Here is a 15,025-nt window from a genome sequence, read left to right on the forward strand (position 1 = left end):
CACGTGGTAAAGACGTGCAACACACGTGAAACACACGTGATAATCCGTGTTCCGGCAGTGATTAAAACTGGGGGAGACGCGGTAAGACGCGAAAGTTTAGCCGTCTGTCACGGGCAGAGCACCGTCATCTGACGCGTGTTACGCGTTGATATCACGGAAAATAGCGTGTGTTTAGCGGCTTATCACTGACAAATGGATTTTCCGCGTACACACACGTGGCTGGACGTGGTTAGCCGTGCTTAGGCAGTGCTTAAGCAGTGGAACAGCCGCCAACTGCCATACCCCGTACAAATCACGGCCCAACCAAAATTAACCAAAAAATTGCCACTTACGACCACGTCCACCAGATTTTCATGATTTTTTGTACGTGATTTAGACGTGGAGTGCTTTGTGACCGGGGCTTACGACCCCGTTTGTGCAGGGCTGGGCCGTGGTCGGGCCACGGCCGAGCCATCCTTCATTTCACTGTAAACGCCCAAAAAGCCAAATGCGCGGGGCCAAAATTGGCCGCGCATTTGGCCACGCTCTGGAGGTGCGGCCGAGCCCGGCCTTTTCTCAGTGCAAATGCAAACTGGGCCAAATGCGGGGCCAATTTTAGTCTGGCTTCCAGACCCTCTTCCTGTACTATTTCGCTATTCAGGATATTAACCCCCTCAACGTCGAAAACTATATAGTTTGAGGTGGTTTTGTCCTGCAAAGAATTTTTCGTTCGGCAAAGGCCCTTAGGAATTGCCCGAACGGCGACATCGTCGCCACGGAATCCAGTTGGCAAAGGGTCTGAAAACCAGACTATACCAAATTGCGTTTGTTTACAAGCAGAACGCCACTACGACAAAATATTGAAAGGTTTGACTTAAAAGCCCGGGCGGAGCCCGGCAGTATAAACGTACAAAATTGCGGGGCTCGGCCCCGCAATTGAGGCCGGGCTCGGCCGCGGCTCGGCCCAGCCCCGCACTGTAAACGGGGTCATAGTATTACAGATGCTTATCTCAGTGAATTTAAAAACCAACTTGTCTCTCGGTACAAATGACCTTTTTCTGCACATGCTCAATCTGGAACCCAGAACTGGCTTATTGAATTTGTTAAGATCGCAACTGCTGATCTGTAAATTAACAAACTGAACCTTCACTCCTCTGAATAATATCTTTCTTTCAATATATTGTTGCACAGCTTGAGGTAACCTGCCATGCACAAACTTCCCTATGATTTTAAAGACAGACAAACTTCCACAGAAAGGTCCTCTTTGTACTCTGGTGATAGGAGAGATTATGTAATCCCAATTCATTTGCAGCTAGTTTCAACACTTTTGGGAGAATTAGCTTATAAAGCATACTACACGAAGTCACAAATAGAATTCATAAATTCCATACAGGGCGTATAAAAAAAAGTTACACTTTTGAAAAAAATTGTCTAAATTACATTTCAAAATATATAGAAGATTTTTCTAAATATTTATGGATGCCCCAAAGTCTCATTTATTAAGTGTAGTCAACAAAACAAATTTTTGTTCACGCTTGGCTGAACACTGACGCTCTTTGTCCAGAGTGTGAAAAATGACTTGCGCTAAAATGAAAGAAGATGGAAATTCAGCCAGCAGTCCAAATAAGTGCTCCCATTCAAACAAATTGCTCTTTTGCTTAAGGCTTTGATTATGTTATGATAGTGTGAGATTTTTTTGTCAGCTTTATCGTAGTTTTAATGATTCAATTTCTAAATTAATAGGTGAGAATTAGAGTATGTAATTATTTCAAGCTCTTTAAAGCACAGTTTCAACAAAACACGGACACCACATGCCAGTTATTCATTAATATGGTGGTGGTACAAAATTAATCAACATTCAAATAATTCATCCCATTAATCAATCAATTGATTGACCAATTGATCAGTCAATCAGTTAATCAATCAATCCACCCATCAATAAATGAGTAAAGGGGCTGGTGGTGGAAACAAAAAAGGGAAGAGAGGAGTGGCCATTTTGGATGAACAAAATACCAAAAACCTAAACAAAAAAACAAAAAAACCCGAGCCTTTAAGCCACGGGGGGGGGGGGGGGGGGGGGGGTGATATGCCCGATGTAGATCTGCCAATTTAAACATGCATACAATTGCAAGTGACTGATTTATTGATATATTGATTGATCAAATGAATGATTCATTGATTGATTGCTTGCTTGCTTGCTTGGTTGATTGCTTGCTTGCTTGCTTGATTGATTGATTGATTGATTGATTGATTGATTGATTGATTGATTGATTGATTGATTGATTGATTAGATTAATTGGATTGATTGATTGATTGATTGATTGATTGATTGACTGACTGATTGATTGTTGATTGATTGATTGATTGACTGAAGGATCTGAGGATGCATTGATTTTGTACTTTTTTTCTTGACTGAGTGACTGGCATGTGGGTTCGATAGAATGTGTGTGCATAATTTGTGATAACTGTGCTTAAAAGATCTTGATGTTGTTATTTAACCTCCCATAACAGAATGGAATCATTTAAAACGTGACAGAAAATTGCCAGAGAATTCCTAAACTATCATAACATAATCAAAACTGTGAGCAAAAGAGCAATTTGTTTGAATGAGAACACTTATTTGGACTACTGGCTGAATTTTACATCTTCTTTCAATTTGGCACAAGCCATTTTTCATACTCTGGACAAAGAGCGTCAGTGTTCAGCCAAGCGTGAACAAAAATGTGTTTTGTTGATTGCACTTGATAGATGAGACTATTGGGTATCCATAAATATGAAAAAAATCTTCCAAATATTTTGAAATGTAATTTAGACCATTTTGTTTTGATACACCCTGTATAGGGAAGCCGAAGTCATGTCCAATTTTCAAATTTTCATATTCTTCGATAACATATGGTTTTATTTTGATATCAAACTTGGCAACTATAGCTAGAATGACAGTTTATTTGTATGAATGGGCACCGTTCTGATATTCTTTCTTTTTTTGGTATGAATTAATGCATGGTCAAATTCTATGGTATCACCAACAGTGTGATGGTGGATTATACAAAGCCACCGAAGGCCCCCCCCCCCCCCCAAAAAAAAAAGTTTCTTCTTGGGTATGGTCTGCAAGAATATGTAAAAGGTGAACTTTTCAATACTGCTGGACTCCATGGGTCTCTTGTTATTTTTGAGCTGGTTTCTTTGGAGTGCAATATTCATGAAAATTGTTCTGGAATGTCTGTTGCCAGAAACTTATTGTCAGTGAATACATCACCTTACTCCCTAATCTGTGTGTCACAATGGCCTTTCTGTTGGACTGTGGCACATTGCTATTCCTAAATTGACTAACTAGGCCTTATCTTCAACTAGATCAAGTTTGCACGGATTAGTTTACTTTTAAGTGAAGAGTCTGGCACATCAAGGAAGAATTAATGTGTGCTGTGAGTCGTTATCGTGCTGCACTGTGACATTGAGACCAGCTAGTCTGCATATATCACTCTTGGCAATCTGACCAGGGCTGCACATTAAGCCATTTTCCCTACTGGTCCAAAAATTACATTTAGATGTGTTGGTCCTGTGCTTTTATTTCCAACTGGCCAGGAATATATTATTTTTGGTATTTCACCTGTCATGTCGGTCCAGTACATTCAGCAATTCCTGAAAAGCTGCTGGTCCGACAGTGATCTTTACTGGTATGGGACCATCTGACCAGTGCCAGTGTTCTGCATTGTGATATCTTACCCCACTCAGGTACGGCTGGATTCCTAGTGAGGATGATGTACCGGAGGACATCGCCCGGAAGTATGACTGGGTGGGGAACTCCTCCATCACCCACATGGAGATCCTCCACGGGGCCTACCGCTTCTGCAACCGCAACGCCGCCTTCTTCCTCAGAAAGGTGAAGGGCATGCCGGAAGATGTCAGGTTAAAGTTTGCTGACCCCACGGAACTTGGCCGAGCCCAGATAAAGGTAAGTTATCAGGTACTACAACTGGATGTGGACCCCCCCCCCCCCCCCCCCCCCCATATCATGTCTATTACACACATCAGTGTGATGCAGGTGCTGTTTATGGTCCATGCCCTTGGAGATAGAACATTGTCTGGCCTGTGTACTGTAAATCAGTTAGGAAAGATTGTAGTGTGTTGTGCAAATTTGATGTAGCCAAAGTCAAGATAGTGTTGACTCCATAGCTGTTGTATTCCTTATATTTATATTTGTATTTTTCTCTGCCACTGATATAATTTGGTCTTTTACTTTTCAAGAATCTATTTGTGCTCTCATTTTGCAATTTGCAGTCTTGTGTGTAAGAGACATAGAGTCGTTTCCAACACTTTAACACATGTCAATCCAAGGCTTGCTTCCGTGGATAGGATGTGCAATTCCTGTTTATTCTTGCTGATATGGGAAATGAAAAGAAAAAAAAAGAAAGAAAAAAATCTAATTTTTATTCCTATTTGTAAAAGAAGAACAACATATATGGTTTCCCACGTAGACAACAAATGATTTTCCACTCATAATACCTTATGAAGCCATTCCAAACATCTGACAATCACATCGTCTCCAAGTTTTATTTTGATGACTCAAGCTTTGTAAATTGGATATTGAAATCAGTTGTTTTCTCATCATTTTTCTGCAACAGCATGTCTGTTCAAACAACACAGCAAGATTTTGTTTGGAATAGGAGCAACCCAGGAGCACTATATTAAAGTATCAACTAACCCCTTGAGGATGGGCTGATTTTGCTACAACACGCATTTCCCATAGACACTTGCCCGAGTATACTCGGGACTCATCCTCAACGGGTTGATAGAAGACTGACATACACTGAACGATTATTGTTTACCTACAGTATACACACAAGCACAGTTACATTGTAGGGATAGATCTCAGATTGATATTAAAGCCATAAGTTACCATTTGCAGATGAAACAAAAACCCAACATTAGTGCTTTAGAATAGTTCCAAAATGTGAGTTTGGAATATAACAACTACAGTAAAAAATTGAATCCATGTAATCAATGTTAAAGGGGATGGCTAGTAACTGATCAGTGGGAACCAGTGAGAATGCTGGGGATGATTGTTCCAATTCTTGTGGGATTCATTTAAGAGTACATTATATATCCAATGTTGTGTGAAAATCATCTTCAGAACGGTCTTATATTCAAGTAATGTGCAGTTTAATGCCCCGTCACTGTACAGGTATGCTAACCTGGAAACATTAACTTAACTGACATTACTTGAATATGAGACCATTCTTAAAGGGTGTGTACAGTTCTGGTCGAGGTGAGGATTTAGCTTTTAACGTTTTGCGAGATATTCAGAAACCACTCTATGAGATGTCAAAGAGCATGCAATTCTAAAGGGTATGAAAAGTTTATTTGATGAAAATCGGTTTTGAAATGGCTGAGATATCCAAACACATGTCAAGGTGAAACAAAGAGATCCTAAGAAAGTTGTGGCCTGTCGCCTTTTATTATTATCACTTTTTTGGATATCTACGCCATTTCAAAACCAATTTTCATCAAATAAACATTGAATCCTTCTTAAGATTACATGCTCTTTCATATTTCATAAGAGGTTTCTCATTACCTCACTTAGGAATGTTCAAACATGAATCCCCACCTCAACCAGTACTGTACAACCCCTTTAAGGAAACAATTTTCACACAACAATAGATACATGTAGATGTACTCTTAAATGAATCCCACAAGAATTGGAACAATCACCCCCAGCATTCCCACTGATTCCCTCTGATCAGTTACTAGCCATCCCCTTTAAGTATTGTTAAATAGACAAAATGTAAACTATAGTTATAATGAAAATGTTGCTATGCTAAACCGTCTACGACTATGGTCTAATGAGAAAAATAGTGATACTTGTATTTCCTTATATTTCAGGCTTTATTGCAATAGATTTATATGGGAGGATGTTTTTTGATACACCAGACCTACGCATATGCATCAAATGTGATATCTTACGTTTCTTTAAATCACTGCTCCCAAAGGTCAATAGGACCTTCAAATACATTCTCACAAAAGTGATGGAAAATGCCACTTACAGTCGTTGATCTGTATAGATAGAATCCTCAGCACTCTTCTGTCATTCTTTGTCTTTTTTAGTTCATTCATCAACCAGTATTCTCATCTAATGAGAAGAATTACCCCCTCAGCAATACACTGTAGCTTGAGCCGATCCTCAAAGTGGTTCTTTATTGGACATCAAGTGTAAGGTTGACCTCTCTTCATTGGTATGATCCTATTTTTGTCGCTTTGTGCAGAAACTGAGGTCTAAGATTCAGAGCCGGTTTCCAGACCAAGCCCACGTCTACTCCTGTCAGTACGACCCTTCAGACACAAGCTCAGTGAGTTTTACCCAGTTTAAATCAAGTAGTCATGGTAATAACAGCATACTTCTGTATATCTGACTTACTTTTAAGGGACAACATTTGAAGAGTTTGTTCGCAAAAACCGATAAGTCCATTTTTGAAGATTTTGAAGTACGGTCTATGTCATAAAGTACAAAATAATACCTTTTGAATGATATATTGGTCACTACATATAAAGGTACATTTTTGAAGTTATGGTCAAAAGAAGCAAAAATTTTCTTATTATTCTCTTTATTTTTCCTGACCTTTAATCTCAAATATCTCCATATGGCAAAGATGGACTTATCGGTTTTTGCGAACAAACTCTTCATTTTTACAGCGTCTGTTTCTAACAGTGGTTAAAAGTTAGGATTTTTAGATGAATGAGAACAAGTGGGACTTGAGTGGGAAAAGGCAGAAAATCACAATTGCTGAGATTCCTTTATTCCTTAGTCAAATTTAGTTCTAGATATTGTAAAAGGTGTTATTTTTTTGCATACAGTTATTTTTGTGGATGAAGATGTCACAGACATTTTTTTTTTGTGAGACGTGGTTTTCATGATTTCATGCCGAGGCTATCGTAAGTTCACACCACTTTACAGTACATAGTGATGTTTCTGCGTGTTACTGTAATTAAATTTGCAGCCCTACAGTGCTTCAGGAAATTAAAAAAGAAATAAACCCTCGCAAAAATAACAGCTTTTACAGGAAGTGTCAATTTACAGCTGCACTTTTCCTGTTTAAATTTTGGAGACCAAGGGAGAAGATGAGATGATTAGATTGAGAAGGAAAGAAGCTGTGCTAAGATGAACCATTTTGAAAATGATGTCGCTGACATTCAACCTTTGTACATGTATCTCTTTTGTAGAAAATGATCTTAAGGATATTTGTGATAAAGTGAATATTTTTGAGAAAGATGAAATATCAGTGTGATTTTATCATGGTATAATAATGGTAATCTCAGCAACCAAGATGAAAGTGTGAGGGGTCAATAGGTCAGAGAGTGATTTTTTTTTCATTTTTCAGGTGAAGTTGATTGGACTGGAGAAATTTGGTCAGGAAGTTCTAGAGTTCTTCAAGTTTGCCATCGACAGAAAGTATCCTACACACACTGCTGAGCTGACTCCAGAAGAGCAAGGTAGATTTAGGGGTAATTTGGGGTAATCAGGTAGGAACGGATACTTTTACTTTAACTGTGTAATTTTCAATGAAATCCCACGTGGCTGCAATATGGTGGAAATATCAAAATTAGGTGTAGATGTGAGTTTTTCAGGGACTTTGACAGTGGAAAATAGAAGCAAAGAAGAACAGATCTACCCTGAAAAGACAGGTTTCTTGTGCACAACAATTTATAACCTGAGACAGGTGCTATCACTCACAAACAATTCCCGTAACTAAATAATGACTTGTGGTTCTCAAACATTACCCTATCTTTTTATGGTGTCTCCAACCTCAGGAAATGATAATTGGTTTGTCTGTCTACTGTATCTGTTTAATTTTTATATTCCAGGTCACTTGAAATGAAGTGGACTCTCAGAATTAAAGAAAAAAAAATGATATAGAACAGAAAATTCCCCGACAATTGACTACACAGAAAGTACCACATGAGTTGATATATTGCAGACAATCATTTCCTTGGAATAGTTTGTCAGAGAATTTAATGACGGAAATTTTATTATACCCCCGCCACACTTAGTGTGAAGGGGGTATATAGGAATCACCGTGATGTTGGTCGGGCGGACGGTCGGGCGGGCGGTCGGTCGGTCTGTTGCAAAATCTTGCGTCGTGAACTCCTACAGTTTTGAAGCAATTTAAATGAAACTTACGGTAAATGATGATATTGAGGTATAGATGTGCAAGACATGTTTTTTTGTGTTTGTCGGACAATACGTTGCCATGGTAACCACACTTTTACTAAAAACTTGTGGAGGGAACTACTTCCATAGTATTTAAGCAATCAATTTCGAAATTGGTATCTATGATGATCTATAGGTGTAGTTATGCAAGACACTCTTTGTGTTTGTACTTGACAAAGCGTTGCCATGGCAACCGCATGTTTTCTTCGAAATCCTGTGGAGTCAACAATTTCCACAGTTTGAAGCAATTGAAATCAAATTTGGTAGGCATTATGGCCTTGAGGCATAGATGTGGAACACATAATTTTTGTGTTTGTCAGACAAAGCGTTGCCATGGTAACCATAAGTTTACCAAAACCTTGTGGATTGAATAACTTCCACATCATTCAAGCAATTAAGGTCAAATTTAGTATTTATGGTGATCGGGAGGTGTAGTCATGCAAGACACCAATGTGTTTATATAAGAAAAATGTGTTGCAATGGTAACCATTCATTTTTGTATAGCATTGAATCATTTAATCTATGAAGGTGAAATTTGGTGTGCATGATGCTCTGTAAGTGTACTTTTGCAAAATGTCCTTTGTATTTGTATCGGACAATGTGTTGCCATGGTAACCGCATATTATTTTTTAAAATCCTGTGGAGTGAACTTCTTCCACAGTTTACAAGCAATTGAAACCAAATTTGGTAGGCATTATGGCCCTGAGGTATAGATGTGGAACACATAATTTTTGTGTTTGTCACACAAACCGTTGCCATGGTAACCACAATTTTACCAAAACCTTGCAGATCGAATAACTTCTCCATCATTCAAGCAATTGAAGTCAAATTTAGTATGTATCATGATCTAGAAGTGTAGTTTTGCAAGACACCAATGTGTTAGTATAAGGAAATGTGTTGCCATGGTAACCACTCATTTTTGTATCAAAATAAACCATTCAAGCTATGAAGGTCAAATATGGTGTGTATGATGGTCTTTAAGTGTAGTTATGCAAAATGTCCCTTGTGTTTGTATCAGACAATGCATTGCCATGGTAACCACACTTTTTACCCAAACTTTTGTGGAACTCAGTGTCAAATCTGTAATTGTACGTAAATTAAACTAAAATTATTCTGTTTCCAATTCGACAAGTGCACAAACTTGGTATTAACGTCCTTGCCCTCATGACATCACATACTATAAAGCAACACTAGGGGCGGAGGTATTAATCACCTTCGGTGATAATTCTAGTTTTGTTGTGAATTAGTTAACTTTCACATATTGTATGAATTCCTCCTGCCTGAAAATTTGAAAGGCAAGCATACCTTGATAAAGTTTTATAGCATTCATTTCTGGAAATTGCCTTATTTTATTCTAAACCCTTGTTATATTTCAGCAAGAAAATCAGAGAAAGCTGTACTTCATTTTACAATTTTGCACCAAGTTTGCTATACCCTTTTTAATTCTTTTTGTATTTCTATTTTTTTTTTTTCAGAAAATGAGAGACAGCAGCTTTATCTTGGTTACAAGGGTCAGCTTATCTTTGGACGTGAGCGAGAGATCTCTTTCCTAAATAATTTTGTGTCTGGAAAAGGAGACTATGAGAATAAAGTTCTTGGAGATGAATGGAATGCTTCCTGCTATGCACAGAGAGGAATTCTTGAGAAAGACTCAGGTATCTCTCCATTGCCTCCGTCAAAAAGGTTATGTTTTCGTTGATGTTTGTTTGTTTGTTTGTTTGTTTGTTTGTTTGTTTGTCTGCGTGCAAAATAACTCACTGAAAGTTGTGAATGAATTTAGATGAAACTTGCCAAAAAAGTTGATAATGGCACGAGGAACAGATGATCAAATTTTGATAGGGATTCAGGAATTTGTATGAAGTTTTGAATAATTTTTCTTCTTTTGGCAGATAGCGTCAATGAACTTGTCAAACAGTGTGTGCGTGAGGTTTGCATACACGAACCATAGCGCGAGTGTACTGAACCACACTGTAACTGAAACAGTTGGTCAACAAAGCCAAATATGCGGAATTCAGCCATCATTGGTTTCAGTTTTGGACATTATGTGCTATGAAATTATATAAGATTTCTCATAAAACTCAATTGTGGTGGGTATTGAAAATAAATAAAAAAAGGAAAAAAAAGCCCTGCACTTCCCATAGAGATAAAATGTCTTTGTTTTCATCAACACTGCATTTCCTTTGATAAATGCTGAACAGAGACCAAAACATCAAATCAAAGGTATCATGGATCATATGAATTAACTTGATCATGTTTTTCACAGGTGGGACAGATGTTATTCACTCATTTAGGTAAAACATCAGCTTTGATCATGTTCCTGAGTAAAAGCATGCATTCTGAACACAAAGCAAGGCCAATTTTTCTTTTTAAGTTCATTTCTTTGAACTTGACAGGATATATTGTTTACAACAAACAAATTCAACCTGCTTTGTGATTTCATGTTTTCCTTTCAACTGAATTGAAATTTCATTGATTTTTATCACTTATGCATTCATCAGACAAGTGCAAAAAGTTGTTTTTCACAACTATCACTCATTTGTTTGTGGTGTTTTTTATTCTTTCATATTCAGAGGAAGAAAGTGAAAAAGAAACTATTAAGGGTGGATCCGAAGAGAAGAGCTTCCATCCTCCCGTTGCCGTGATAGCCAAGTCCGGTGAGGGTAAATCATCTCTGATGGCGCGGTTCATCATCGAGGCAAAGCAGGTGGGATCGTCTGTCATCTGTCAGTCAGAGAGGCCTGAAAAATATATATGCTGTAACCATGGCAACATGCGTAGCATACCTGCCAACTGTTCCTTGTCAATTAAAAATTCTTCAATTTACTTCTCATGAGTGGCAACACTGTATGCAATCTTTTATTTTCACATTTTACGACACATGTTTTCATCATTTGGAAGATTGATGAAAATGTATTATTATTGTGGATTCACTTCGATTTGTTCCCATTTTTTTAACCCTATAAAGCCCAAGGGGGGCGCATTGTGCCCCCCATATGTGCCCCCACCATATTTTCGTTTGCCACTCCCACACCCTTTCCTCGATTTCAACCAATTTTGGTGACTTTTCCTAGAATCTTATTGCAAACATTTTGATATATAATCTAACTATGTCCGATATTGCTGGTTGCCATGGCAACCGTAAACTGACAACCATGTTCGTCAGATTTTGCGTGATTTTCTGTTCCAATTTCAGTTAACAGTGTAATAATGGATGAAATGGGGGTTTTCTTGGCTGTAATTTGCTGAAGGACCAAAATGTGAAGTAATAATGGTTGTGAATTTCCCTGAAATGCTCTTCTTATTATTTCCTGTATATCTATACGACATAGGCATCAAACAATAGATATAATAGAAATAATCAAAAATACAGCATTTTTCAAAGACTACCCTTTTATTTTGGGTCATTTTCACACAACCTGTAATATCATTTGTTTATCATATCATCAATCTGCAAACTCAAAATGTCAATATTTTGGAAATATGAAATGTGGTACCAATTATTGTACCCATTCCAAGCAATACATCATAGGTTTCATATATTTCTTTATGTTGTAATGAATAGCGCCCCCACATGTTGACCGTGAGAAATTTCAACGATTACAAAGAGTGAAGGTTGACTTGCTTTTCCTTTATGGTAATTATGAAAATGATTGACATAAAATAGAAACAGATATACATGGGATAAAGAAATAAAAAGAAAAAAACTTGATTTAGCATATTTCCTATGTATTTCTTTATATTTTGGTAAATAGCGCCCTCAGTGGATAACCTTGAGAAAGTTGCTCTACCCATGTGCCAAATATGACGGTCATACATCATATAATAAAGAAGTTATATAGGGGGCCCCTATATATGTGCCCCCCCCCCCCCCCCCCCCCCTTGGGCCTGGAAGGGGTCAAAATAGCTTGGGCTTTATAGGGTTAAGCTTCGAGCTTGGCAAGTAACTTTGATAGAGATGCTGAAATTAAAATTGCTATTAAGACAGTCTCCCGACAATCACTATTAACTGAACTCATCATCTGCCCGCTATCTGCATTCCAAGCTTCTTGCTTTAAGACTTTTATTTTGTTTTGGGTATTTTTGCTGTTGTTGATACTTTCAATGTGTTAGAAAGGTATTCACAGCAGGCTGAAATACCTGTGCTGTTCATTCAGCAAAGTATCAAAGTCCTAGTTTGCTGATCATTAGATGAGAGATCGATATCAGTCGTAATTTGAATTCTCTACTAGATAACATGGGTTGTGGTTTGAGATCTTAGCTAGTAGTCACATTCCTAAGGTGTGTAAATTTGCCTTGGTAGCATGTCAATCCATCCATTTTGTCAATCAGAGTCAATCTCAAAGTTCAAAGGTCAAGTGTGTATCTGTAAACAGTGGCTGCATGTCGTCTCCTCATAGGCTGGTTTGAACGTCTTCTACCACATGATTGGCTGCAGCGGGGACAGTCGTAGCCTATCAAAGCTCCTCGCTAGGCTCTGCCAGCACATGGCCCCCGCCGAAGGTGAGCTGTGACATTATTTTGACCCCCTCTTCTCGCCGCTGCTCATTTGCATATTTGGGTAACATCATACTGTAAAACGAGAAATTCTCATGTGCATTTTGATTTCGCAAATTTCGCGAAATCAAAATGCACACGAAAGTTTTTGTCTACAATACAGGCATTGAATGCCAGTGGTAGCGCCAAGATTCGCGAAATTAAAATGCACGCGAAAGTTTTTGCCTAAAATACAGGCATTGAATTCCAGTGGCAATTCGTGAAAATTGTAAAATTCACGTATTTTACTTTGTTACTACATTGTATTGATGTTGCATTATTTTGTGTATGAAAATGTTGTTGGAAATGAAATAAAATGAAATGAAATTTCATGCCACGAAAGAAGCTATCGGCTCCAATTCGTGAAAATTTCAGGCCGCGAATATATCATGTTTTACAGTATTTGATGAAAATATGGGAATTCGGTGTGTGGTTATGATAAAACATATGCCATTCTATCTGTCTGATTTTACTGCATTCAATAAAACCCACCTGTAAATATGGCTGAAATTGCACTTCAAGATATACAGCACTGTAAAACTGAATAAATTCTCGCGAGTAATTTTTAGGGCTCGGACAAGTAAGATGAATTGTGTGTGTTTTTGATTATGTGGAATCAAGACATATATGTTACATAAAACAAGCAAAAATATTCCTGTAATTTTATGTTTGCACTAGTTTCTTGTTGCACGAAATATGCAAAAATTTCAACACTTCAAAGCTTTCCACTTTTACAGTATATCTTTGTGTGAAAATTCATATTGATATACAGATGTATGCTTGTAACTTTTCCAACTGTCTGAGGGCGGACAAGCCTAGGAAGGGTTGCGGAAGCAAATTCTGCCATTTCGGCATCCTGTCCGCGTCAGACGCGGAATAAGTGTGTGAATCGGCTTGTCCTGGGACATTCCTAGGAATGTCCGCGGGCTGACTGCGGATATTCCTAGGAATCAATCCGGAACAGCGCGAAATACCTCGGAATATGCAAATCGTAGCCGAGCAGCGCGGAAACATCTAGGATTACGCCAGGAATGAACGCGGACAATCAGGATGCCTTCCGGACATGCGGACAAACTGCGGACAATACCAGGAAATGGAAAGGTATAAATTGTGACCCTGCACCTCAAAACAAACAAAAAGTCGCCAGACATGAAATTTTAAGTTAAGACCATATTCTGAAAGAGCAGACTTTAAGCTTTAAAATGATGTATAACTCAAATCAAATGGACTCTCCTAACCTATCTAAATATTGGAAAGAAAGCACAAACTCAGGAAAAGTGTGAACTGAGAAAAGAGGCTCTGAAGTACAGTGTCTATTCAAGCGCTTAATCTTTACCAAACCGTGCTGGCTGTGCGATGAATGGGACAAAAAACAGGAAGTAAACCACCAGAGTAACAACAATGAAGGGATTATCAAATTAAACTGAAATTAATCATGCCTCATTAACACATTCTGTCCATAATTAATGCCAACTTTCAAAGCAGTAGCACTATCTTTTCAAAAGTTATTAGAGTTAAAAGTGAAGAGTGTGGACAAGGTTTTTCAGAAATGAAAAAGGGATTCTAAAGACACACCTAATCACACTATTCTACCAAAAATGTTCGAGATAAACTGCAAAAAAAAAAAAAACACACTTTCCTGCCCGTTTTATGATACCAAATTTTAGCATAATGTAGAAGAAGACCCGCTCTTTCAGAAAATATGAAAAAGTCAAGTTCGGCTAGGTTGACCCATTTCACTTATTTTCAGTCCTCACGCAAAATCAGTGTGTGCGACTTTATGTTCGTTTTGAGGTGCACGGTCACAATTTTCCTCATTTGACTGCTAGCCGTCATTGATGCTCCTTGTGCTTCCGTAGTAGCTGCTGATATCATATTGATATGATTGGTCAGTATTATTTCACAAATGTGACCATCAAAAGTCGAAGAATAGTATTGCCTGCATGGCGGCTGACGACTCATTTTTGTTTTTATTTGTCTCATCTGGGAGAACAATCTTTTCTCTACCCACAGTCGCATGGAAACCTAACCGAAACTGAGATATTCGCAGACTTTTTGTACCATATATATATATATATATATATATATATAAATATATATGTATATATATATATATATATATATATTCTTTATTCCCTTCTTTTTTTAGACATGTGCTTTATCCATCGTGAGGTACCTGTTTTGTCTGATACTTCTGCAGAGCATGCCAAAATGATCCTAATCTTTAAATTTGTTTTTCTTTCCCTCATTTTTAATGAGTTGTGCATCTCTACATATCTCTTATTTTGATCACTTTTGAACAGTTTGCAA

General features: G+C 37.9%; 1 protein-coding gene across 1 annotated transcript in view; it reads left to right on the top strand.

Moving 5' to 3' along the window:
• LOC139735693 (TPR repeat-containing protein DDB_G0287407-like) overlaps positions 1-15,025 on the top strand; it is a 39,489-nt gene that overhangs the window by 4,636 nt on the left and 19,828 nt on the right. Inside the window, exons 3-8 of the mRNA XM_071646440.1 lie at positions 3,712-3,931; positions 6,240-6,323; positions 7,353-7,464; positions 9,658-9,837; positions 10,753-10,886; positions 12,580-12,682. Coding sequence (XP_071502541.1) covers positions 3,712-3,931; positions 6,240-6,323; positions 7,353-7,464; positions 9,658-9,837; positions 10,753-10,886; positions 12,580-12,682 — 833 coding nt within the window. The remainder of the gene's footprint in view (positions 1-3,711; positions 3,932-6,239; positions 6,324-7,352; positions 7,465-9,657; positions 9,838-10,752; positions 10,887-12,579; positions 12,683-15,025) is intronic.

This window comes from Diadema antillarum, unplaced genomic scaffold (genome assembly GCF_040938485.1).
Source record: "Diadema antillarum isolate AM-2024a unplaced genomic scaffold, OU_Dant_1.0 seq00000592_RagTag, whole genome shotgun sequence".
Taxonomy (NCBI): Eukaryota; Metazoa; Echinodermata; class Echinoidea; order Diadematoida; family Diadematidae; genus Diadema; species Diadema antillarum.